Source organism: Vanellus vanellus (genome assembly GCF_965231255.1).
Source record: "Vanellus vanellus genome assembly, chromosome: 23".
NCBI classification, from domain to species: Eukaryota; Metazoa; Chordata; class Aves; order Charadriiformes; family Charadriidae; genus Vanellus; species Vanellus vanellus.
Window position 1 is genome coordinate 5,594,865 of NC_138928.1, and position 26,075 is coordinate 5,620,939.

At 52.4% G+C, this 26,075-nt stretch overlaps 1 protein-coding gene across 1 annotated transcript; it reads left to right on the forward strand.

Annotated features, from left to right (window-relative positions):
• Positions 1-418: 418 nt before the first annotated feature.
• Positions 419-26,012, forward strand: CR1 (complement C3b/C4b receptor 1 (Knops blood group); the record flags this gene model as incomplete). Its single annotated transcript, XM_082494611.1, has 44 exons — positions 419-491; positions 2,272-2,454; positions 3,150-3,332; positions 3,520-3,699; positions 3,889-4,071; positions 4,713-4,895; positions 5,083-5,262; positions 5,452-5,634; positions 5,908-6,132; positions 6,426-6,617; positions 6,873-6,972; positions 7,295-7,380; positions 8,333-8,527; positions 8,924-9,103; positions 9,209-9,400; positions 9,568-9,667; positions 9,834-9,919; positions 10,473-10,667; positions 10,917-11,099; positions 11,420-11,599; positions 12,129-12,311; positions 12,466-12,648; positions 12,822-13,004; positions 13,641-13,832; positions 14,008-14,107; positions 14,790-14,881; positions 15,113-15,307; positions 15,701-15,883; positions 16,070-16,252; positions 16,407-16,589; positions 16,763-16,945; positions 17,217-17,399; positions 17,622-17,813; positions 18,065-18,161; positions 18,710-18,795; positions 19,545-19,724; positions 20,150-20,197; positions 21,465-21,647; positions 21,950-22,132; positions 23,434-23,613; positions 23,846-23,875; positions 24,030-24,105; positions 24,793-24,877; positions 25,580-26,012. 43 exons carry the CDS (start codon positions 419-421, stop codon positions 24,872-24,874), a joined length of 6,642 nt encoding a protein of 2,213 aa, XP_082350737.1. The 3' UTR covers positions 24,875-24,877; positions 25,580-26,012.
• Positions 26,013-26,075: the final 63 nt, after the last annotated feature.

The window sequence follows — 26,075 nt, forward strand, 5'->3', positions numbered from 1 at the left end:
GCAGGCGAGCTGGGACCCTTCAGCTGCTTCGTGGGCCACCATCACCGCCTGCGGGCTCGGGGCAGAGCCCAGGTCACTTCCGACCGAGGGTGCTCTCTCACTGAGGGCACAGTTTGGCTAATGGCACCTCTGTGCCTGAGCCCACCCCTCTTTCACAGATGCCGGTGGGTCACGGGGGCCCGTCCTCCCCGCACCAGGAGCCCAAAGTAGCAGCAGAAGCAGCGTGTGGGACCTGCCGCCTCCCCGGGGTGGTGGCTTCGCGCGCCCTGTGCCGGGGAGCCCACGGGTTCCTGTCCCCCGGCCCTGGGAAACCCCCCAGCTGCGGCTCCTTCCCCATGCGGGGGCAGCGGGGGGAACTGGGGTGCCCATATCTTCCCGCAGCCCCGCAGGAGCCGCAGTCTACGCCGGGGACCGGAGCATGGTGCTCGCCTTCGCCCTCTGTCTCCTGGGCAGCTCCGCTTTGCTCCTGGCCACCGCGCCTGGGGCAAGAGGTAAGGGACACCAGCGGGTCTGTGCCTCTGGGGCCTTCCTCCCACGGTCCTCCTCCTCGCTGCTCCGCTCCGCTCCGCTCCTCTCCTCGCTGATCCTTTTGCTTTTCCCCGTGGGGACAGAGAGCAGCCCTGTGCTGGTCCCAGGTGGACCTCGGCATCACAGAGCCTCTGAGCTCCTGCGCTAATGAGAAAAACCCTCTGGGACAGGACCGGGGCCACCCCGTGCCCTTCAGCGGCCGGGGAACGGGAGTTACAACCTCGCTACAGGAGGCTACGGAGGGTCTGTCGCAACCTGCCCGGCTTCTCCTAACAAGGGGCTTGACCTGTGGGTTTGAACTGCCAGAGCAAAGCTGGTTATGGATACGGCATCTCAGAGCAGTGAGAGGAGGGCCCCGTTCCAGTAACAGATCGTGTTTGAGCTCTGTCAAGCTGAAGCTTTCGGGGATAAATAGAAATGCATTGGGATGAGGCAGGAGAGTGAAATGGCGAACAAGACGTGTTCGGTCTAAAAAGCCTGCAGGGCACGACAGCCTGGCAGGTAGCCCGAGGTGCCCTTTTGTTTGGGACAGGATAGCCCAAACCTACAGAAATTTCGCTCCAGCTTTGCAGTACGTTTTTTTTTTTACCCCTTCCCGTCTTGTAAGCGTACATGCTGCAATCTGGCTGCCCTGGCGAGCTCTGAGACGCGGTAGGGTATGGAGAAGGCTTCTGCCTCTGTCCTCAATCGTGTTAATTGCTCACTGGCATCTTGAGGGAGCGAAGGCTCACCCTCCCGCCCCAGCTGGCTGCAGGGGCTCCGTGGCGGGCGGGGGGTGAAGCATCGGTGACTGCGAAGGGTCAGGTTATGGTTGGAAAAAAAAAAAAAAAATCATTAAGTTAACACTTTGCAAAAAAGTTAAGTTGCGTTTTCTTCTGTTATACCTGGTTTTCTATATGTTCAGCTGATGTATGTGCATTTGGTTCGCAGCCTCGTGGCAGTAACTGCCATTGCTCACGCGCTGTTTGGTGCCGGAGAGCTGTGCAGGTTCTCCGCAAAGCCAACCTCAGAGCTGCAACAGGGGCGCAGCGGAGACAGGCGGCACCTGAACAGCTCAGAGGAAGGGAGCTGTGGCCCTTTACTCAGTAACCCAAAGGATATTACCAGCGAAAGGCCGTCTTTCTACATTCCTGGATCTAGTGCAAATGTTTACCTAGTGAATAAAAAGCTGTTTCCCTGTGGGTTTGGTTCTGGACTGCCCCCCCGCCTCTTGGCATGTCTGCCTCTCCCCCTCGCTGGCGCGGGTCCGTCCCTGCGCCGTCACAGCGGTGCCATGGGCAGCATGGCACAGCACCCCCAGCCCACGCTGCGCACCCCCTGCCCGGCCCTCTCGCACGGCTGCGTGTCCCTGGTAGCACAGAGCCCCGGACTGCAGTCGGTCCGGGATGGTCCTGCCAACGTTTCCCGGGGTCGGATCGCACCCAGGGGATGGATGTGGTTCCCAGCCCGTGAGTCGGAAGCATGCAGAAAAGCCGTGAAAGGCTCTTGACCTCACCAGGTCAAGACTGTCGTGCAATCCTGGGCACCCAGTTCTTGCCGGGTGAGGAAGCAGTGGGGTCCCCCAGCAGCGCTGGCACGAGCCCTGCGGCCCCAGGGACACCCGCCCCAGCTGCAGCCTCCGCCGCGTCCCATTGCTCGGGGATTAGCAGCCTGCGCGGACACCGTCAACGCGGCAACCACCACAGGCAAAACCAGCTAGAGAGCTCTGCAGGTAGACAACGTTTTATTTCTCTCCCTTTCCAGCTGCCCGATGCCCGTTCCCGCGCGTCCTGCATGGGAAGAGAGTGTCCGTTCCTCGCAGTTTCTACAGGACCGGGGACACCGTAAGCTTCGTGTGCGACACAGGGTACACCTTGCAGGGCTCCCACACGAGCCAGTGCCGAGCTGACTTCAGATGGCGTCCACCACTGCCAGTGTGCAAAAAGGGCAAGTGTCCCAGCGCGCGGGGACAGCCGCAGGGGGAGGCTCCCTCTTGTGTCCTCTCAAATCCAGTGGGAAAGCAAAGCCGCATGTCCTCCTCGCTTCTCTGCTCAAACCCAAGTGCTGCCAGCTTGGCTCTGAGAGACAGAAACAGCGCAGAAGAAAGGAGGTGGGGTGGGACACGGGGATGGCGGCAGCCTGCCCTGTCTTGGGCTCCCGAGGGATGGGGAGAAGCCCGCCCTGGGGCTGAGCTGCCGTGTCGCAGGAGGCTGTAACCTCCCCGGCTCGCTCAGGAGCCCTACGCCAGCTGCAGGGATGGCAGTATCTGCTGCCCCGGGGGGAAATTCTGTGACTGCTGCTGGTCAGATGTGGGATGTTTTCATCGTCCTGGAACGGGAAGTAATCACAACTTCTCGTTGTTCTTGCTGCTTCCATGTCCACGTGCATCTTCTGCCAAATCCCATGATGTGCCTGTGAGTTCTCCTGTTGGGACTGTCCTTATTGTTAGTAATTTCCTCTGGCCGCAGTGCGATTGTAATCTTGGTGCTGCTGTCCCTTTTGTTAACTAACGCTTTGGTAGAGCAAATGGAACAAAGACTGAGGAGAATTCAGGATATTACCCTGATGTTACCCCAACAGCCCCAGTAGCACACAAGATGGCAAACAGCTGACCCCCAGGGCAATTTCTTTTCCCTCTCCAGGTGCGACATGTCCTCGGCCACCGAACATCGCCAACGGGCTGCACAGCGGACAGTCCTTGAACAAGTTTTCCCGGGGGGTGACTGTGTACTACAGCTGCAAGGATGGCTACGGGCTGGTGGGGAACGCGTCCCTCAACTGCACGGAGAGCGGGGTGTGGAGCAGGCCCCTGCCCCGCTGCGAAGGTGGGGGGCTGCTTCGCTGCTCGCTGTGGGGCTGGCAGAAAGGATGCTGCGTGTCGCGGCTGCACCGTGTCACTGGTCCCGACCAGCGCAGACAGGCTTACGGCAGAGACGGGAGGGGAGGGGGCTGTGTGCGCAGGATCTGGCCCAGGCACCGGAGTTTAAAGCGTGCCGTCCGCGTTCCCTGCAGCAATTGGATGTGAGATACCCGAGGTGCAGAACGGGAACGTCTACGAGCCGCAGAGCACCTACAAAGCTGGAGAGACCCTTCACTTTGACTGTAACGCCGGTTACGCCGCAGAGGACTCCTACGAGGCGCGGTGCCAGCCGGGGGGGACCTGGGATCCGCCGGAGCTCATCTGCGAGAGGGGTGAGTGCGGGTGCCCGCTGCACCCCGAGGGCACCGTGCCCGGCGGTGCTCCGTGCAGGCAGGAACAGCGTCTGCAGGCGGAGCCGTTCCTGCGATGGGCTTTAACCCATCGACGCAGCATCACTCCACCTCCCTTCCCCTTGCACCCCGTTCTCTCGCTGAGTTAGGCTTTCTGTTCCCCTCTTGCAGTCCGACCGTGCCCCATGCCTCCAAAGATCACCAATGGATACCACAATGGTCAGGGCAAAGCAGTTTTCACCATGGGAATGTCTGTAACATACACCTGCGATCCCGGCTACTACCTGGTTGGAAATGCCGTTGTGTCTTGCAGAGTGTCGGGGAACTGGAGCCGTCCCGGCCCTCGCTGTGAAGGTGTGTCCGTGGTCCGACCCTGCAGGGGAGAAGCTCATAGAGTGGCTCTGAGCACGGGGGAGGCTCTGGCCATTGTCACTAAACCCTTCAGTGAGGGGTTAAATTCTCCTTTAATGAAGTATACAGTTTTATAATATGTAAAGAATGAGCTTATACCCGTGAATCTGTAGCCAGGTACTCCTGTAACGTTGGCTGCACGTGCGGTACCTCTCGTGCTGGGGTGGGTGCTGGTGACCCCCCAGTGCACATCCAGGACTTGGCGCATCACTTAACGTGAGACCAAGAGCAAAGGGGTCTCCAGAGCCAGTGCCCTCCTCCCGGGGCTCCGGCGGCAGCGCGCCCACCCAGAGCCGGCCGGTGACGCTGCTGGGGACCAGGCACGGGCATGGGACGTGTCACAGCCTTCGGGGCAGACCGGCTGAGCTTTTATGAATCAATTCAACCCTCTTTGTCCAGAAAAGTTGGAGGAGAGATGAGGCACCCAAAGGCTGGCCGTCAGGACAAAGCCAGCAGTACCTGGGGTGCTCTGCCTTCCTCCTTCGCTTTCCCCCATGTCTGACGTGCAGGAGGTTTGAGCTGAGCTGTCTCTCAGCTATCGCCTCTCCCAGACGCTCTCACGGGCTTCTCCCCTCTCTCTCCAGAGGTGACGTGTCCTCGGCCACCGAACATCGCCAACGGGCTGCACAGCGGACAGTCCTTGAACAAGTTTTCCCGGGGGGTGACTGTGTACTACAGCTGCAAGGATGGCTACGGGCTGGTGGGGAACGCGTCCCTCAACTGCACGGAGAGCGGGGTGTGGAGCAGGCCCCTGCCCCGCTGCGAAGGTGGGGGGCTGCTTTGCTGCTCGCTGTGGGGCTGGCAGAAAGGATGCTGCGTGTCGTGGCTGCACCGTGTCACTGGTCCTGACCAGCGCAGACAGGCTTACGGCAGAGACGGGAGGGGAGGGGGCTGTGTGCGCAGGACCTGGCCCAGGCACCGGAGTTTAAAGCGTGCTGTCCGCGTTCCCTGCAGCAATTGGATGTGAGATACCCGAGGTGCAGAACGGGAACGTCTACGAGCCGCAGAGCACCTACAAAGCTGGAGAGACCCTTCACTTTGACTGTAACGCCCGTTACGCCGCAGAGGACTCCTACGAGGCGCGGTGCCAGCCGGGGGGGACCTGGGATCCGCCGGAGCTCATCTGTGAGAGGGGTGAGTGCGGGTGCCCGCTGCACCCCGAGGGCACCGTGCCCGGCGGTGCTCCGTGCAGGCAGGAACAGCGTCTGCATGCGGAGCCGTTCCTGTGATGGGCTTTAACCCATCGACGCAGCATCACTCCACCTCCCTTCCCCTTGCACCCCGTTCTCTCGCTGAGTTAGGCTTTCTGTTCCCCTCTTGCAGTCCGACCATGCCCCATGCCTCCAAAGATCACCAATGGATACCACAACGGCCAGGGCAAAGCATTTTTCACCATGGGAATGTCTGTAACATACACCTGCGATCCCGGCTACTACCTGGTTGGAAATGCCGTTGTGTCTTGCGGAGCATCAGGGAACTGGAGCCGTCCCGGCCCTCGCTGTGAAGGTGTGTCCGTGGTCCGACCCTGCGGGGAAGAAGCTCATAGAGTGGCTCTGAGCACGGGGGAGACCCCGACTGTTGCAACCAGAGCCTCAGAGAAGGTCAATCCCATGTAAAGTGTCGCATGGTATATATTAATTTCTATTGTGAAGGGGGGGCTGGGGAGGGTTAAGTAGATATCATGTAGGTTTTGTTGTTGCAAAATTAACAGCCTTTGGGCTTTTTGTTTTGTTTTGGCTCCTTTTGCACATGGCTTCTTTGGCACATCATTGTTTGCAGTGACTGTCTGCATAAATCCAGATATAGAGAATGGAAGGCAAGTTGATGGTCAAGGACTTATCTCCGCACCTGGGCAAACGGTGACATTTCTGTGTCACGACGGTTACAGCCTGCAAGGCAGTGCTAAGGTCCTCTGCCTGGAGGATGGCAGCTGGCACCCCTCTGTTCCCGTCTGCAACAGACGGTACCATTACCCGGAGTTCTCAAACAGGCCGGAGCTTCCAGGTAAATCGTGACACAGCTGCCGTGCGGTCCCCTACTATTTTAAGTCCCCTGACCCCGTTAAAACAATGTGGTTAAACCCTGCGAATGGAAAGTTTAAGTACATCCTGGGAATAAGAACCTGATCCTCTGGAATCCTTTGGGAAAACATGTTGTGTTTGCTTAACCACGGCTATATTAATCAAAACAAACAATTTTGCAAGGCAAACCAAACACCTTTCCTCGTAACGGTGTTGTTGCTGTGCTTGTACCTGTCCTGCCTGTCCGATTCTCATGTCTGTTTTCTTTCTCAATAGGTGGTTGTGGTGCTCCTCCAAGGTTACGCTTTGCTGAGCTAAATGAGGAGCACAAAAATGAGATTGATTTTTCTGTCGGGAAGACTGTGCAATACACTTGCCGACCTGGATACGCTAAACGCCCAGGAATGTCACCTACTATTACATGCCTTGAGAGCGGAGTGTGGTCAGAAGCACTAGAGTTCTGTAAAAGTGAATAGCTCCTTGATTTGGTGTCCGTTGTCGAAGAAGGAATAGGTGCTAGGTTCTGTCCATGCTGCAAAAACCTTAATGTTATTCTGGTGTTCAAATAGTATGTGACTAGTAAAGCCATGTAACTTTATGCTATTAGAAACCCGTTTTGGGGGTAACTGGAAATGGGGACAGATTACTGGCGTAATAGTTGCATCTGTTGTAGAGTGGTATAGAGAGACAGAAGCCTAAAATGAGGGTTTTTTTCTCCCCCAGGGAAACAATGCAATCATCCCGGTGTACCCATGAATGGGAAAATTATTTTCCTAACAGACCTCCTGTTTGGGTCAACAGTGGTCTACAGCTGTGAAGAAGGGTAAGTCCTGGTTTTGGCTACTGCTTAAAACAGCAAGGAGAGGTTTGTTAGGTAAGTCTCCCTTTTTTCCTCCTACTCGTTCACTCCCAATAAACGGCTTCTATACGTGAGCCACTGTATAGAGCTCTGTACCTATATAACACGTAAGGCGTTACATGTATATACGGTGAAATCGGTCAGGCAGAGCTAGGAAGGGAACGTCTCCTTCAGGGCCACGGCTTTGCCGTCAGCAGGGCTGGTCGTGCCGTCCGCGGCGGTCAGGAGGAGGTAATAGCTCCAACTGAAACGACCTGGGATGAATGTTCGATCCTTTTAACACCAGGCACAGGTTAATTGGACAATCCAGCAGGCGATGTGAGATTTCTGGCGGACGTGTTGCATGGAGTGGCGACGTTCCCACTTGTCAGCGTAAGTAGCTTACAGCTCCGGGGGGGTCGCATGCATTCGGTAAATATTTCCCAGCAGAGACTGCCAAATCTTTCAAATCAAAGCTTTCATGGGGAATTTCTCTGCTCTGTGGGCATGAAAAAGGTTTTGACGTGATAAGAAAATGTTCTGGGAAAGGGTGCAGGATCTCAAAGCAAAGATTATAGAGAGCAACGTCTCAGCCGGAGCTTTTTCAGCAGTACTTGGGTAACCCGTCTCTGACTAACACCGCAAGCCCCTTACAAGAGAGGAAGGGAAAATGTTATCTTCACCTTAAGGGTTGTTATTGTTAGACACCGAGAGACCCAGGCACAACCCCGCGGAGAGGCAGAGCGCTGGGAGGGGCCACAAGGGGAATCCCAGAGTCCCAAACCGCGGCGCGCTCTCACTGCCGGCGCGGATAACTCGTGTGTGTGCCCAAAGAGCTGCCGTGCCGCCCCTCGGCAATCACTCCCGGGTGTTTCTCTGCTGATTAAGTACTGTTGCTGATTAGCTGACAGTTTCAGACAAAGCAAGAAACAGTTACTGGTACGTTCTGGGATTTTAAAACATTTTATAGATTCTCCAGGTACATATTAACCTAAGGTGACATCCAAATTTCTGCCCGTGTGTGCCTTTGCACGGTGTGCAGCTGAAAGATCAGGATTTTACACAGGCGATGATACAAAATAAATCTTTGCTTTTTTATTTCTTAAACAGTAGAAAAGGCAAAGCAGGTAGGTGTTTCCTCCACAGAGGTTCACCTTACTGGTCTGTTTTCTAACTGTCAGAGAAATAGCTGGCCGGGGAGATGGGATCCAGCGCCTCCCCTAGAAGGTCACTTCACTGCAGTTACTCCATCTCTAGGACAAGTGTTTACGCCCCACAAACTGAGGGATTTCAAGTCCTTTGGTGCTGCTGTTGAATTTGGAAGCCTTGTTCTGCACCTCTGCAGGTATCCCTTGTGAGCCGCCTCCGGACATTCCCAATGGGAAGCACACGGGCAGGCTGCTGGATGAATTCTACTTCGGCATAGCTGTAACGTACACCTGCGACCCCGGGTACCCGCTCCACGGAGAGCCCTCCATCCACTGCACCACCCACGACGGGAAAAACGGCGTGTGGAGCGGGCCTCTGCCGTGGTGCGGAGGTAGGGTTGTGTGAGCACGTGCAAATACTCGTGTGCAGTCCTCCCGGCCCGACTGCTTCGCATTCGGAGAGACGGGGAAACCTCCAGAGAACGGCACTCCTTGCCCGAGCGCCTGCTCGGGCAGCACTGGCACGGGCTGCGTTCGCAGCGGAGGGCGGGCAGAGGGGAGGAGGCCGGAGGACCACCCCGCTGCCTCCAGCATCCCCAGCCTCACCTCTCGCCTCGGGCCTCTCCCTCGACGTTTGAGATCGCTGGATGCGGGCAGCACATCATCTATGGGAAAATTATTTTCAGACTCGTCTCTTGAAAGGGACTGCAACCCTGAGCGGCTTCGCGGCGGCAGAGCTCTGCACGCTGCGTAAGTGCCTGTTTTGAAGACCCACACTTCTTTTCCAGAGGCAAGATGTCCTGTCCCGCGGGTCCAGAATGGGAGAATAGTGTCTCCTAGGACTGCCTACACACACAAGGACACCGTTGCCTTTGAGTGTGCGCCGGGCTATGTTCTACGCGGCCACAGAGTGGTAGAATGCCAACTAAACAACACCTGGGAGCCACCCGTGCCAGCCTGCGAGCAGGGCAAGTGTTGGAACTGTGCTCTGAATGTTACCCTTCCCCCTGCTCTCCCAAATCTGCTTTTTCTTGCCTCCTTTAACAACTGGGCTGGCTTATCTTCCTTGGTAGCTGGCTGCGATGCGCCCACCAGCCTGGTGTTTGCTGAGCTGAAGGAGCCGTACAGCAACCAGACCGTCTTTCCCGTGGGGAGGACGGTGGAATACGTGTGCCGGCCGGGGTACAGCCAGCACCCGGGCATGCCGCCGGCCATCACGTGCCTCGGGAATCGGACGTGGTCTGTGGCACCGGAGTTCTGTAAAAGTACGTCCTGATAGTCCTGAAAAACCTGAAGTGTCAGGCTTGGATTTTCACCTTTTTCTAGCTTTGTGGGGTTCTTTCCTCTAGGCAGCCTGCTCTCTGTGCCAGCATCCCCGGGTGGGATGTGAGCGAGCAGCTGAGGGCTCACGGTGGCTGCCGTTCCCTTCCAGGGAAACAGTGTGCTAAGCCAGGGGATCCGGAGAACGGCACAGCTGTTGTCCTGACGGACCTCCTCTTCGGGTCCAAAGTGAATTACACTTGTGACAAAGGGTGAGTCCTGCGACTGGCTGAGTTCAGCTGCCATATGGGAGCGAAGCAGATTTTCAGCTTTACCTGAGGGAACTTAGTTCCCGAGCCAGAAGTCTTGGCTACCACCTACGAAGGTTGTAAAGAAATCTCTTAATGTAAATTAATAAATCCTTCTGTGTGACTCCAGGTACAAGTTGGTTGGAGGCTCCCAGAGAACATGCGAGGTCTCTGGCACCGGTGTCTCGTGGAGTGGGGATGCTCCTGTCTGCCAGCGTAAGTAGGCCACGACAAAGGTCCTTGGAGATGGCTTGCAAGAGAAAGCGGCACATCTTGCAAGACAAAGATTTTATTGCAAAAGATTTCTCGAGTCACTGTGTGTGTAAAATCTTTCATTTTTCTTTTGATTTTGTTTTTGTTTGGGTACTTGTGAAAATGTTTCCAAAGGTCTTTTGTTTATCCTGGTCCAAACTGGGAAAACCATTACTATTTTAAACTCCCTGTTACTGGGGTAAGTGTTTCTCACTGGTCACGTGTAGGAAAGGTGTGGCCAGTCTATCTCTGCATGTGTCACCAATGGTTATGGAAAAGGAGGTAAGAATTATCCCACCACCTCCAGACATAGACAGAAAGGAGTTTTTCATTCCCACATGTGACTTTTTCCATACAAGGTTTGTCTCTGGATAATTTGGGTCATTGTATCCAGAGAGCATCACCGCTGAGACGGGTTCATCCCCGTCGGTTCCCTTCCTGGGAGCCGTGTGTGCCCTGCAGACCCTGCGTGATGCTGCAGCGCCGATGCTAAATCCCACCTTGTACGCGCCCACAGGTATCGTCTGCGATCCGCCCCCGGACATCCCCCACGGCAGTCACAGCGGGCACTTGAGGAACACCTTCTCCTACGCGGAGGTGGTCACCTACACCTGCGACCCCGGCCACCCGCTGGCTGGAGAGCCCTCCATCTTCTGCACCACGGCGGACGGGGAGCACGGCGTGTGGAGCGGGCCGCCGCCGCGGTGCGGAGGTAGGGCTCTGCGGTGCGCGGGCGCCCGTCCCCGCCGGTAAGGGTTGGTTATGAGTGGCAGAAGGAACGACGGTGGCTGCGGTGGGGGCTGCACCCACTGACAGGAAGGCAGCTAACACCACAGATATTTGTTCAACGAGTTAATGGAACTAATTGTGTTCCTCTTTTGGTTTTGAAGGTTGGGATTTTTAATTTTTTTTTTCCTTGCCATGTCCATGTTTCTTATCTGTCTTTCCTTCTCCTTCGCAGAGGAGAAGTGTCCCCCGCCTCCAGGCATCGCCAATGGGAAGCACAGCGGCCGGCCCTCGGACACCTTCCGTCCAGGCTCGGCTGTGCAGTACACCTGCAGGGACGGCTACTCCCTCATCGGGAACGCCTCCGTTACCTGCACCGCCGGGGGAACGTGGAGCCGGCCCCGGCCCCGATGTGAAGGTGCCTTTGGCTCCTTTTATCTTTCCCCGGGCACTTTCCTCCTTCTTGGCTTTCGGTCTAATCTCCTGTGGGAGGCAGAGACCAAAGGTCCCACGGGCAGGGGGAGCTCCATGTGCCTCTGTGGATTTCCCGTTCTGCCCCCCAGTAAGGACAGACTCTCAGGAGCTGTTGAATAATATTTTGTGTAAGAATAAGAGTCAATAATGTTGACATGTCTGTGATGGTGATGGCAAGGGTCAGCAGCCCCGATCGGTCAGTGCCCCTCCACAGCCAGGCTGGGCTTCGCATCCCCAGCAGCGCCCCGTGCTCTTCCCTTCCAGCAACCGGCTGCAAAAGACCAGAGATCGAGAACGGAAGAACAACTGGGCTGGAGACCTCATACAAACTCACAGACATCGTTGTCTTCGAGTGCAATTTTGGTTACGCCTTGAAGGGCTCTCAAGAGTCTCAGTGCCAGTTTGGGGGGACGTGGGACCCTCCTGTCCCCATCTGCGAAAAGAGTAAGTGTCAATGAGGCGGTGGGTGGCAGCTGATTTCTTCTGAACCACTGTGTGAGTGCCCTGGCAAGAGCAACTGCCTCATCTTGGAGGTAAAGGGGCCGCTCTCCAGGACAGGAAAGGAAAAACATGCAAATATTTGTCCTCCCATCTTCATTATCCTCATTCAGACCCTCATCTGAGGGCTTCCCTCTCCTTAAACGAATCCACAAAGAGAGCGAGCCAGGCTGGTGTCTGACCTTCTGCACAACCACGGAAAGGCCGGAGCAAGCTGTTAGGGCCAGAGATGGAAACTAATCACTGCAAATGCCTAAACAGTGAAAAAAGATCATTCTTGATGTCAATAAGCCCCCAAAAAACGAAGGCTGGAAGATAGGTGAGGGTAGGATGGAAACACAATGCATACATGGACGTCCCTAGCCATTTGGGAGGAGTTAATGGGAAAGCAAGAAGTGAAAAGGCTGCCGAACCCTACAGTGGGTGTTTCAGGTACCTGCTCTTCACCGGTTATCACTTTTTCCCCTCCTTGCAGTGCTACAGTGTCCTCCCCCTCCAGATATCAAAAATGGCCAACACAAGAGCAAGGATGTGAAAGTGTTCATCCCTGGAATATCGGTGAAGTACTACTGTGACCCGGGATATGTCCTCACCGGGAAAACAACCGTTTCTTGTTTGACATCTGGAAGCTGGAGCATCCCTTACCCCCGCTGCGAAGGTGAGCTGTGAAAGCTGTTACCAACAGTGAAAAGGGAGACCATCCTGCTCACGCAGCTTCCCTGAATTTTGACCTGGCAAAAACAACGGGGGAACCCCCAGCTCGGGCAGCCGCTTCCCCAGCCCATCCATCCTCTGCTGCTTTTCACTTCCAGTCATCACCTGCACGAGCCCCGACATCCCCAATGGAGATGTGGCTGAAGGACAGAGCGCTGAGTACCACCCCGGGGCCAACGTCACCTTCCAGTGCCACCCGGGCTACGTGCTGCGGGGCAGCCGTCAAGCCAAGTGCCAGCGCGACGACCGCTGGGTGCCCGCTGTCCCCACCTGCGAGCCGGGTGAGTGGGGCACGCGAGGGCTTAGAAAGAGGATGCTGAGGGCCGCCCTTGTGCCGAGGTGACGCTCTGCCTCAGTCATGTCACTTCAGGTGTCACCGTCTGTCGCGGTGTTCCATGTGCTCCTCCGTTGGGCAAAATCACCACAATGCCGTTCTCTGCCTCTGCCCCGTTAGCGCTGCTGTGTCCTCCGCCTCCCGCCATCGCCCACGCCACGCACAGCGCGGAGCTCGCCGCAAACTTCACCAGCGGCATGTCCGTGACCTACAGCTGCCAGCCCGGCTTCTCCCTCCTCGGAGACCCCTCCGTCTCCTGTACGGCCTCGGGGAACTGGAGCCTCCCGTACCCACGCTGCGCAGGTGGGGACGGCTGCTGCCGCGGCTCCCCGTGCCCCCGGGGCTGGCCGAGCGTCCCTCCCGTGCTGGCGGCATCCCGGAGCCGCCAAACCTGCCAACCCGCAGAACTGGCGTGGGGAGGGGGGGCGGCATGTCCAGGGACACCCTCGGGTCTCAGCGTGATTCCAACACACGCTGGATGCTGCGTTCATTTTGGTGGCACTGAGAATAACCTGGTGGCATTGCTACAGCCCACAGTGTCCCACAAGGAGACCGTCTTGGGTGTTCCAATATCTGAACTTGCAGATTCCTGCACTCTGCGGCCCAAAGATGACACACTGTACTGTGGCAGCGCAGTGGTCTAGGATGTCCAGAGAGTGGAAACACCAAACTGGCTAAACTGTGTTGTTTTTTTTTTTTATTTGGGGGGAGGGTGTTTTGTTAGTTTTTTTAAAAAAAAACACACCTCATTTGGATGCATGTGCCCTTACATACTAAGTAAGTATTAATTTGAGTATGTCAGAATTTGAATGTCAGAATTCACAGAAGAGATGTTAACACTCCTGAGAGGTGTAACAGTGCCCACCAATGTGTTTGTTTCTCTTCAGCGGCGTTTCACAGCCCGCACGTGTTTCTCATGTGCATTCTGCTTCCCCGCAGCTGGCTGTGGCACACCAACAACATTGCTGTTTGCTGAGCTAAACGAGGAGTTTAAAAATCAGACTGGGTTTCCCGTTGGGAAGACTGTGAAGTTCACTTGTCGGCCTGGATACATGAAACATCCACAAATATCACCAACTATTACGTGCCTTGAAAATCAAACGTGGTCTGAAGCGCAGGAGTTTTGCAAACGTATGTTTTGCAGATGCTTCTAGTTTGTTTAAATCATGGTGTGACGATCGAAACCTTGAGATTTCTCCCTTTCCGATCCCTTCTCCATGGGGTTTGGGCAGACTCCCAGAAGGAGTGTCCCTTTTCCTATGGCACTGAGTTCAAGACGCTTAAAACCAGGTCTTCTTCTGCCCAGGGAGAAAGTGTGATCACCCCAGAGAACCAGAGAACGGCAGAGTTATCATCGTAACAGATCTCTTCTTCGGCTCAACCGTGAATTACACCTGCAACGAAGGGTGAGTCCTGGGCAAGCAACGCTTCTGCTCGCCCTGCACCGCGTGGGCACCACGCGTCTTCCCGCAGGAGAGCAGTGCTCATGGCTCGGAGCTCGGAGCACCCCGGTGCTGCCTGCAAAGGTGACGATGGAGGAGAAACTGGAGTTCTCAGGTGCTGTGAGAAAACAGAAATCACCCAAATGATCAGGGAAAACCTCAGCATCCTTTGGGTGGTTTAAAACAGTTTGGGCACTAAAACAATTCCAGTCTTTGACACAGTCTATTTCTAGTCTGATTTCTAGTCCAAATGGCAACAGAAATTGGTGAAGAGGATTTACTTATAAATTTTTAGGTGCCATTTAGAGGGCACGACTGCCTGAATCTGGTTGTGTGGAGCATATGAGGGGAAACGGGGGGTTCATTTTGGAAGCTTTGGCTTAAACCAGAAGTCCTTAAAGTGGACTGACTCTTCTAGAGGATAGAGGGAAGAGGGGAGGGGAGGGCACGGCAGCTCCCTGAGCCCCCCGCGGATGTGCTGCCTGTGCCAAATGAGGGGACCCGGTGGATGTTCCCACACGAGTGAAGGTTCACAGCTTTCAAATGGCAGTATTAGATGGCAACTACAGCAAGACTTGGTGGCTGTGGGAGATGCAACCTCCAAAGACAGTCCTGTAGTGACAGGAGTGACTTTGTTTGACCCCAGGCACAGGCTGGTTGGAGCGTCCCAGCGGCAATGTGTGATTTCGAGCTCTGGGACACGAGTGAGGTGGAGCAGTGATGTTCCCGTCTGCCAGAGTAAGTATATGGAGGCAGGAGCTGAACACACTGACAAGAAACCGAACACAACACAAAGAGATCCAGTTCAGTGCTTTCCTTGCGAAAGACCTTCCAAGGCAAAGACAGAGAGCATCACCGCTGAGACGGGTTCATCCCCGTCGGTTCCCTTCCTGGGAGCCGTGTGTGCCCTGCAGACCCTGCGTGATGCTGCAGCGCCGATGCTAAATCCCACCTTGTACGCGCCCACAGGTATCGTCTGCGATCCGCCCCCGGACATCCCCCACGGCAGTCACAGCGGGCACTTGAGGAACACCTTCTCCTACGCGGAGGTGGTCACCTACACCTGCGACCCCGGCCATCTGCTGGCTGGAGAGCCCTCCATCTTCTGCACCACGGCGGACGGGGAGCACGGCGTGTGGAGCGGGCCGCCGCCGCGGTGCGGAGGTAGGGCTCTGCGGTGCGCGGGCGCCCGTCCCTGCCGGCGAGGCCGCGGGCAGGGCAGGGTGCAGGCAGGGATGTGCTGCGGAGCAGCGGCTGTCTGCGAGACAGGAGGGGCCGAGGCACCACAGTGCTCTCATCCCTCCCGCTGCAAGAGCCCTTTGGCACTCGCCGGGGATGAGCGGACAGGAATAAATGCTCCTTATGGCCACAGTGCCACAGCATCTGGATGGCCTGTGGCAGTGAGCAGCAGCCGAGGGAGACCCGTGTGAGACTCCCCCGTCTCTTACAGGCTGGCAGCTCGGCTGCAATGTTCCTTTGCACCACGTCGCTCCTTTTTCCACTTTCCTCCTTTTTTCTCAGTACTGACGTGAGTATGGTTTTACTCTCCTCCCCCAGTGTCACAGTGCTCTCACCCTCCAGCTGTTGCCAATGGAAAGCACAGTGGCGAAGCCACGGCATTTTTCATCAGCGGCATGTCCGTGAGCTACGCCTGCCATCCTGGCTACGTTCTTGTTGGAGAGGCACAGCTCAACTGTACTTCTTCTGGAGCCTGGAGCGCCCCTGCCCCGCGGTGTGAAGGTGCAGTCGCTTGCCTTTGTCACCTGTGGATGTGCCAGGGATACAAAGGGATTACGGGAGGAAAGAAGGGGAGAAAATCCACACACTTGTACTTACAGAGACTCGGGTCTCTTGTGCTACATGGCAGAACAAAACAGAAAACCCCAAATCCCACCCTGTTCTCAGTGAGGATTTCCTTCCCTGTAGGGCGGCTGTGTCCCTCCCCACCGGCAATTGACCACGGCCAGCACGGTGGTGAGGATGTGGAAGTGTTCACGCCTGGGAAGTCTGTAAATTACAGCTGTGACCCCGGCTATTCTCTTCTTGGAAAAACAACTCTGTACTGTACGGTCAATGGAAGCTGGAGCATCCCTTACCCCCGCTGCGAAGGTGAGCTGTGAAAGCTGTTACCAACAGTGAAAAGGGAGACCATCCTGCTCACACAGCTTCCCTGAATTTTGACCTGGCAAAAACAGCAGGGGAACCCCCAGCTCGGGCAGCCGCTTCCCCAGCCCATCCATCCTCTGCTGCTTTTCACTTCCAGTCATCACCTGCACGAGCCCCGACATCCCCAATGGAGATGTGGCTGAAGGACAGAGCGCTGAGTACCACCCCGGGGCCAACGTCACCTTCCAGTGCCACCCGGGCTACGTGCTGCGGGGCAGCCGTCAAGCCAAGTGCCAGCGCGACGGCCGCTGGGTGCCCGCTGTCCCCACCTGCGAGCCGGGTGAGTGGGGCACGCGAGGGCTTAGAAAGAGGATGCTGAGGGCCGCCCTTGTGCCGAGGTGACGCTCTGCCTCAGTCACGTCACTTCAGGTGTCACCGTCTGTCGCGGTGTTCCATGTGCTCCTCCGTTGGGCAAAATCACCACAATGCCGTTCTCTGCCTCTGCCCCGTTAGCGCTGCTGTGTCCTCCGCCTCCCGCCATCGCCCACGCCACGCACAGCGCGGAGCTCGCCGCAAACTTCACCAGCGGCATGTCCGTGACCTACAGCTGCCAGCCCGGCTTCTCCCTCCTCGGAGACCCCTCCGTCTCCTGTACGGCCTCGGGCAACTGGAGCCTCCCGTACCCACGCTGCGCAGGTGGGGGCGGCTGCTGCCGCGGCTCCCCGTGCCCCCGGGGCTGGCCGAGCGTCCCTCCCGTGCTGGCGGCATCCCGGAGCCGCCAAACCTGCCAACCCGCAGAACTGGCGTGGGGAGTGGGGGCGGCATGTCCAGGGACACCCTCGGGTCTCAGCGTGATTCCAACACACGCTGGATGCTGCGTTCATTTTGGTGGCGTTGTGTGTGCACCCTTCCTGCATGTTACCCTGTCCATGCCCTTTTTTCATTTTGTTTTGCCCTCTCTCTTTAGTGCTGCAATGTCCTTCACCTCCAAATATTGACAAAGGAAGCCACAGCAGCCAGGGCTTGGAGGTTTTCACTCCTGGGATGGTCGTAAATTACAGCTGTGACCCTGGCTACAGCCTCCTGGGAGAGGCTTCGATTTACTGCACCGACTCTGCAACCTGGAGCCTCCCTCCTCCTCGGTGTGCAGGTACACTGGTGTTCCCAGACGGGAGTTATGGAGAGCCGGGGAATTTCTGCCATTGAAAGCCTGTGGGATGCATCCTTTCCCTTACTCTTTCCAAAATTTTGAATCCTTCAGTCCTTCCCTTTTGTTTTCAGTTCTGCTTGTAAACGTTTACCTATGCATACTCAATGTGCATTTTAAAACAACTTTGTGTAGCTGATATCCCTGTGTTTTCTTTCCTGATAGGTGGCTGTGGAGTACCTCCAAACTTAACGTTTGCTGTACTAACTGCGGAATACAAAAACCTGACAGAGTTTCCCGTTGGGAACACTGTGCAATACCGCTGCCAGCCGGGATACGTGAGACACCCTGGAGTACCCCCAACTCTGACATGCCTCAAAAACCACACGTGGTCTGAAGCGCTAACGTTCTGTAAAAGTGAATAGCTCAATCAGTTTGGTGTTGGTTGTTGAAAATTGTCTAAGCCACATTTGCGGGTTTCTTAAAGCAATTCTTTAAAAAATGATTCATACATGGCTTCACTAGTCACATAGTTTGGGCAGCTATTGGCCTTTTAATAATCACAGCTTTCTTGGTGTCTGAATGTGGACAGATCCTTAAGATACCTTCTCGTAGTGCAGTACAAAACTGCAAGAGATGAGTGTAAACTCAGCCTTGTTCTTTCCCAGGGAAACAGTGTAAATACCCAGAAGCACCAAAGAATGGCAGAGTTATTCTGACAGATCTCCTTTTTGGGGCAACGGTGAGCTACACGTGTGAAGAAGGGTGAGTCCCACGCTGCCTTTGCTGACTCAACTTTCTGAGGTTGGTGTTGGGCAACTTACAGTAAAGGCTCAGAGCCCACCCCTCTGCGTGGGCCATTCCATCAAGCAAGTCAGAATTTCCATTTGGGTTCCAGTTACGCCACGGTTGCCTCGGGAAAGGGAGAAGCACTTCTCACTCTTCCCTGCCTGTGCTCAATATATTACTTTGCAAACTTCGGTTTCAGTCTGCCTTCTCCAACGGCCACCCAGGAGGAGCTGAGAGCGCAAGCGAGCGCGTGCTGCGAGGAGGCACCAGCAGTTTGGAAATCACTTGGGTCTGAGTCCTGACTTAGCACCTGACTAATCTGATCCACAGTAATTTGGGATCATTGCTGTTCCTCTTGAACTTGTCCTTCGTTCCCATGTGTCAAACCAACAGAAACACCTTGGGGAGCAGCCGGAATCAGGAGGCTGCAGAAGGAAACCTCTGGGGGTAGTGTTCGAGTGGGAGTGCGAAATCCAAGCTGAATGACCTGGTACTAACTGGGATTTCTTTGTGTGTAACTCCAGGCACCGGCTGGTTGGACATTCTCACCGGCGATGTGAGATTTTCGGAGCAGATGTTGCATGGAGTGGTGTTCTTCCCATTTGTCAGAGTAAGTAGGTAACCACTAGATCTGGCCCAGAACTGCCAAATTAAGTCCTTAAAATTAAAAAGTGCCATTTCCTTAAAATAAATAGAACCTTGAGGAGTAAGACCTTTTAAACATAATCTTCCTCTAGGATTGTTCTGTTCTGCTTGCTTGTTTGGTTTCTTCTAAAAATCTTCCAGACGCCAGCTTTTGATTTTTCAGAGTTATGTAGAATGAAGAGTTGTGAGATGCCTGCAGGGATTTGTCTCTTTTGTTTCACAAACATAAATAATAAATTAAGGAAGAAATGTGTCTTGCAGTAGAGGAGCGGGATATTGAGTAAAATTGAACTGGGATCTTCCAAATGCCGTGCTGTTACCCAACACACAAGGCTGTTTTGCAGGGGCTGATCATTGCAATTAGTCTTTCCTTCAGATGGAATTCCTTTGGAAGGTTGGTATAGTAAAGCAGTCTATAGTAAACAATTAACAGCGCTTACAGATTTCGACACCATTTAATATACTTGTTGGAATGTATTTGCATTATTCTGGTTATAGGCACACAACCATGTTTATATATACCATAACGTGGTAACCCTAGAGTACCTAAAGGAACTGAAAAGCACTCAACTCTTGAAATTATTCTTCTGTGAGTCTCCAAGTACTACCTGTGAAATTCCTCTGAGCAGTGGCACGTTAAGGATGGACTTTAGATATGCAGCAATTACAACATACATACGGCTCCCTCTCTGAGATAATGAATTTATTTTTCAGAGGTGGTATGTGCGGTCCCACAGCTCCAGAACGGGAGAGTATCTGTTCTCAAATATCACTACACATACAAAGATACTGTTAGCTTTAAGTGCCATAAAGGTTTCACCTTGCGAGGCCATGGCACGGCCCAGTGCCAAGCTGATGGAACATGGGATCCACCCGTACCACTCTGTGAGCAGGGTAAGTGCCAGCACCCGCGCTGTTAGCGCTGCAGTTTCCTCCCCCACCGCTCCCACCCACCCACCGGAGCCAAAGTTGGCTTCATTTTTCCTGTTTGCTCCAACCGCTTTAAGGACAAACCAGAAAGTGTTCCTTTCATTTATGCCTCTCTTCTCGCACAGGAGATGAGCCAGGTTTTGGGTAAAGCTGTAAGTATACGCATGATTTGCACTTTTCTCACCCTGCTTGTTGCAATCCATAATCCATGTACTCTTAATTTCCTGAAAATGAAAAATTTGGTAGCTTCATGGCAGGACACTGACTATCAGAGAGGAGTGAAATTTTTGCTGGAAATATAAAGGCAGGATGATAGAAAATGAAGGTAAATTTGTGCATTGTATTTGCTCAACCAAATGTGTATTTTAAACTCTTCATGCTATATCTAGATGGAGTGGCAGAACACTATCATCGTCCTGATACCACAATGAAGCCAGGTATGTCTATTATAAGAAGAGGCAAGATTTACTAAATGCTAACTCCTCCTCCCAACCTGTCCTGCTTTTTGCAGTGAAGAGGGTTAATTGTACTTTTTCACTCTCTTGTTATCACTTTTTTTATAATTTAAGGTCACCTTCTCCCTCTCCTCTTTCAGTAGTGAAGTGTCTGCCTCCTCTAGGCTTTGCTAATGGGGAACAGAGCAGTCATTTCTCATTTCTCAGACACTTTTGATGCAGGAGCACTTGTGCACCACTGCTGCAAACATGGCTACTCCCCCACTGGGAGTCTCTTTGTTGTACAATATATGGAGCCTGGAGCCGTCCCCTTCCTTATCTTTTCAACTTTCTAAGTGCACTAAACCTATAGTAATATTTGGCTAAGGACTTGCTGAAACGAGCTGTTGCTTCATCAGACTCCATGACTAAAGAAAGGATGAGGTCTCTGTAGCCAATAATGAGGTCTCTGTGACCAAGAATGAGGTCTCTGTGGCCAAATGCTCCTCTCTGTCCTGCACAAGTTTCGCAGTCTAAAGGGTTCTGTGTACCCTCGCTGTCCACAGTGTGAGTTGGGAAGGGAAAAGCAATCAGATTGGAGTACCTCCATAGGCCTGGAGACATCATTACAATCGAAGACAACACTGATAATGTCCCAAAAGACATCCACAAGTCCCAGTGCCAGCCCGGAGGCACATAGGATCCTTCACTCCCCTATGAAAGAGGAAAGCATGTGTTACGTGTCCTTAGATAGCTCTCCTTTTTGACCTTACCACTCTTGGTAGTGTGTTGTAAGATGTTCAGGAGGTGAGAGGAATTGAGTCTAGCGCTTAGATCTGAAGACCCACCTATCCTAATTTGTCCCATTCTTATTGCTGCTGTATCTTGTGCCTCAGTTTCTCAGTATGAACACCTTAAAAATGAGCTTAGGCCAGCTTTGCCAGCCACAAGGAACCTGTATGGATGTTATAATAAGATGGTCTTACAACTGTGGAATTCCCAGTATAGATATGAGCTAATCACCCTTCTTATCTGATATACCAGGAAAGACGATGCTGGCCAATGTTCCTTTGTGCAAGAAGGAATGTGTGCGATGCCATATGCTTTATCGACGATGTGGGGTGAAGTGAGTGCAGAGGGTTGGGCAAGGCTAGCTCTGTGCGTTGGATTCAGTGCTGTGGGAGTGAGCGTACAGTCATCCACAGGTGCTCCAAAGTTTCCCCTCTTGCCTTTATGAGCTCTGTTTCAATCTGCATTTCTCTCTTTTTAGTGCTGCACTGTTCCAAGCCTGCAGACATCACCCACGGGTCTCACAGTGGCCCAGCAAAAGTGTTTTTCACTCCTGGGACATCTGTAAGCTACATCTGTGAGCCCGGCTTCTCTCTCATTGGGGCAGCAACCATCTATTGCACACAATCTGGAGCCTGGAGCCATCCTCCTCCGGTCTGTCAAGGTGTGTTTTTGTTGCAGAGAGCTAAGAAAGGACACTTAACATGACTTGCCCTAGGGAAAGGTTTGTATAAGGACTAAATTTGAGTCCCTTACTACAAAGTGAGTGATAAGAACAAGATCAAGTTTATACCCATTTCCAAAGCCTGATGGAGTTACAGGGTTACAAAATCAGTTGTTAACCCTAGGTGAAGAAATTAAAGGGGAACAATCAAGGCTGCGAAGGTACGGTGCCTTCGCTACTCTCTGGCAGTCCATCAGGATCCTCATGTCAACACTGTTGTTTGTCTCTCCCCGACTTTTCAGTTGTGAAGTGTCTCCATCCTCCAAGCATCACCAATGGGAAGCTCAAAGCCAACATCTCTGACACTTTTTCCTACGGAACATCTGTATCCTACAGCTGCAATCCTGGTTATGCGCTCGTTGGGAACGCTTTCGTCAACTGTACAGTGTCAGGAACCTGGAGCCAGCCTCCTCCTCGGTGCAAAGGTGTGTTAGTGCTTGGTTTGCTCGTGGTGTTTGGAATCCATGGTGGCAGAACCACGAATTCTGGAAGGCAATTTTAGTTCTTGCATGTTTTCCATCTCTGCTCTTGTTGCTATGAATAAGTTGTATAGTAACTTTTCCTCCATCCTTTTTGCTTTTAATGGAAGAGTAGAAACTTTTTTCCCTTCCCTTTTCGTATCTCTCTCCCCAGTTATCACTGACGGGAAACAAAGGAAGTGATTACATCAGAGAAGTTGTCTCTGATGGAGGGTCTATAGATTACAACTGAGCCTGACTGTTCCCCTCAGAAAATGCCTCTGTATCTGTGTAGCTCACTGTGAAGGTCAGTCATCGGGCCAAATTGACTAACAGTGATTTCATGAATGTCACAAGATTCTTAGTAGGGGTGTTCCTGCACAGAAAACTGGACGTTCACCGGAATAAATTTATTACCCACATGGGGTGCTTCCTTGGTGGAGTTGCCCCCACCTCAGTGACTCAAGAGTTGAAACAATGAAAGGAAATAATGTCCCAAATGCTTATGGAAATAAGTCAGAGGCTCTTTAAGGAAGCAGTCGCACAGAAAAATTCTCCCTGTCATTCCAGATTCTCGTGGTTTTGAAGTGTCCTTAGTAACTATTATGTGTGAAAGGAAAAATAAATAAAATTAAAAAAAGAGTGTGGAACAAAGGCTAAAAGTTACATGTTGACATTACCCCTTTGGTCTCCACTGAAAACCTTCTCCTCCGGAATTCTTGTGCTTAGACTGTCAAAGGTGATTAGATACTTAAACTGAATCAACTAATTCACTTCATTGAAATTGGTATAAATAGCTTAGATGGCTGGACTAATTAATAAGTTAATTATTGATAAGTAATATGGCTGGTGACATCATTGAGGGCAAGGGACTTCTATAGACTAGAAGTGGGTTATAGGCAGTTGGCTCTAAAGCTCCCCCAGGACTCTTCCCTGCTACACTTTTCTCCAGATGTTTTGGTAGCCCGGTATCAGAAAAATCTCTCTTCCTGGCAGGCTTCTCCCAAGGTACCCCTACCACACCCCATTTTCCATCTGCTGCGTCAGTGCGGAGGAGCTGATCTGTACAAATGCTCACATGTGGGAGTGAGACACCAACCCTCTTATGCAGACCCAAAGAAAGGAATTACCCTCTGGAATAAGAATTAATTCCTAGTTACATTCAGAAAGAATTCAAGAACAATGTCTTAGATAACCCATAGTTGTATTTCTTGTATTTTATATTCCCTCTCATTAAATGTCCTTTTCTTTGTTACTTCTAATTTCAGAGATCAGATGTGTATTCCCAGAAGTTCAAGGTGTTAAGAAAGCCATAAAAGAAAATACTTATCGCTCCGGGACTAACATCACTCTTGAATGTGATGATGGTTACACGTTGGAAGGCACCAGTCAGATTCAGTGCCAAGAGGACTTCAGCTGGGACCCTCCCGTCCCAGCATGTAAACTGAGTGAGTGAAATATGAATGAAGCACAGGTCAAACGGAAACAGGCAAATGTACCTTAAACATGCAAATGTTTTTCTGTATATATGAAAACGTACGTAGTGGTGTGGTTTTTAAGAGATCCTGTATTGTAAGCCTTAGCAGTAAAAGTTTTATTGATAAAGTGGTTAACTGTGGTTGAGAAACACTGTATTTTGTTAGAATAGTTTGCTGACTTTTCTCTTTCTCTTTCCTTCAGCGTCACGCAAGTCTGGTTCCGTGGGCCTAGGTAAGCAGCTCAGAGACATTTCTGTGGCCAGGTCTTTAGCTTTATTCAGTGGCCTCAGTGGCACCGGTTCCCTTTGCTTACTTTGAAGATACGTCTTTTGTGCCCATATGCTTTAAAACGCACAGTGAGAATAATATGCGCTCTTCTCTCTCAGGAGTCGCAGCTGCAGGAGTCCTGCTTCTCCTGGCTGCAGGAATTGTCTGGAAAATTATTTCTAAGCAGAAGCAAGGGTAAGGCGGTCTTCTGGGTGGTCACTCATGTCCTTTGTTTCCAAGTCCCAAGTTTTATACGTTTTATACGCTTGTCTGAGTGTGCCTGGGTCTTGCATTTTTGTATCTTCAGCTCATGCTTGCAAACCATAGTTAGGGCTACAAAGATGATTAGGGGATTAGAACATCTCTCTTATGAGGAAAGACTGAGGGACTTGGGTCTTTTTAGAAGATTGAGGGGGGATCTTATTAATGCTTACGGATACTTAAAGGGAGGGTGCCGGGGGGATGGGAACAGTCTTTTTCCAGTGGTGCCCAGTGACAGGACAAGAGGTAACGGGCTCAAACTTGAACACAGGAAGTTCCATCTTAACATGAGGAGGGACTTCTTTACTTTGAGGGCGGCAGAGCACTGGCACAGGCTGCCCAGAGAGGTTGTGGAGTCTCCCACTCTGGAGCCATTCCAAACCCGCCTGGACGCCATCCTGTGCCACTGCTGGAGGTGCCCCTGCTCTGGCGGGGGGGTTGGACTAGATGATCTCCAGAGGTCGCTTCCAACCCTGACCATTCTGTGATTCCGTGAAGGCACATCAACCTGGAATTGATGGTGTGGTTGGTTTATTTCAAGACTCTCTTCCTAAGAGGAAAGCAACCCAAGTGTTTTTTTACAAACCAATACAGTTCACCGTTTTCTTCTTTTTCACTTAGCTATTATCATACATATGAAAATGAGAGTTACCAAACCCCTCTGAACCAGAGAGCCGAACAGAAATGTTTATGTCTTCCATAGAAGGTATGGATTTATATCCCTCAACACAAAATATCAGTTATAGCTGCAAACTTGAATTGTTCGAATGTAGTCATTCAAGGGGAAAACTCCTTCCCCTCAACCTTATAGTAAGATGCTTTCATTTGCTGAATAAAAGAAACTGTTTTAAACATCCTGTTTTTTTTTAAACATCCTATTTTTCTTTCTGACCCCACCCTCAATGAGTGTGTTTCCTTTTCCATAATCTGAATAGACGGTGTTCACGGGTCAGACTTCCAGACTATGCCTTGCTTCTGACAGAAAGTTGCTTTTGTTTGCAAAGATTACGGGAGAGCTTGCTCTCTAAAAAAATACCGTAGCAGCATCTTCAGAAAAGGACACTGGACTGAGCCTTCAGGGTTTTTTTGCTTGCTCTCACACTTACCGCAATGCCATTTTTTCTTACAGATGAATCTACTTTCTATGCTGAATCCATTGCAGATAACAATGAATTTTCACTGTTAGCAGCACTCTGAACATAATCAGCTTTGACTACAAAATGGCACCTGTAAACATTAGCTCTTTTATTTTTATTTCTGTCAGAGTTGGTTTTAGGTAACTCCTCCTTTGAAACAATGCATTTCCCAAAACTTCTCTCCTCCCTCCCTGAGTTGTGACGTGATCTCTAGACATCAGCGAAAACAGGAAAAGTCTAATTTTAACACCAGCGTGTCATCTTTTCCCTAGGCTGGGCACCCGTCCTGCTGCTAACCTGGCGCTGCGCTCCTTCTCCGGACAGAGAGTGGCTGCCCGGCACCCTCGCTCACATTGAGATTGAAATTCTGGGGGAAAAAAAAGGCACTTTACTCTACAATCGACGTTAATGCTCCTTCTGCCCCCATTAATTACTGTAAGGATCTAACGAAGCTCAAACTGCACACAGTACAGATGCTGTTTCAGAGGGATTCGTGTCCTGCTGCTGTCTCAAAGAACACTTCTCTATTTGCAATCCCTGTGATAAGCAAGATCCAGGAAACACGTGGAAGTCACAATTTGTTAAACCAAACTTAGTAACAGCTGTGTTCACGTCTGCAGCATCCCCAGACGCTGCTCTGCCTTTTCTTCCAGGAACACCTATTTGCAGTGTTCCTCTGCAAATGCTTCACCTAATAAAAGCTGAACGCGGGACAACAGTTGCTTTAGAGTTTGCCTCTCCTTTTGTGTCCACCTACAGTCGTGATTT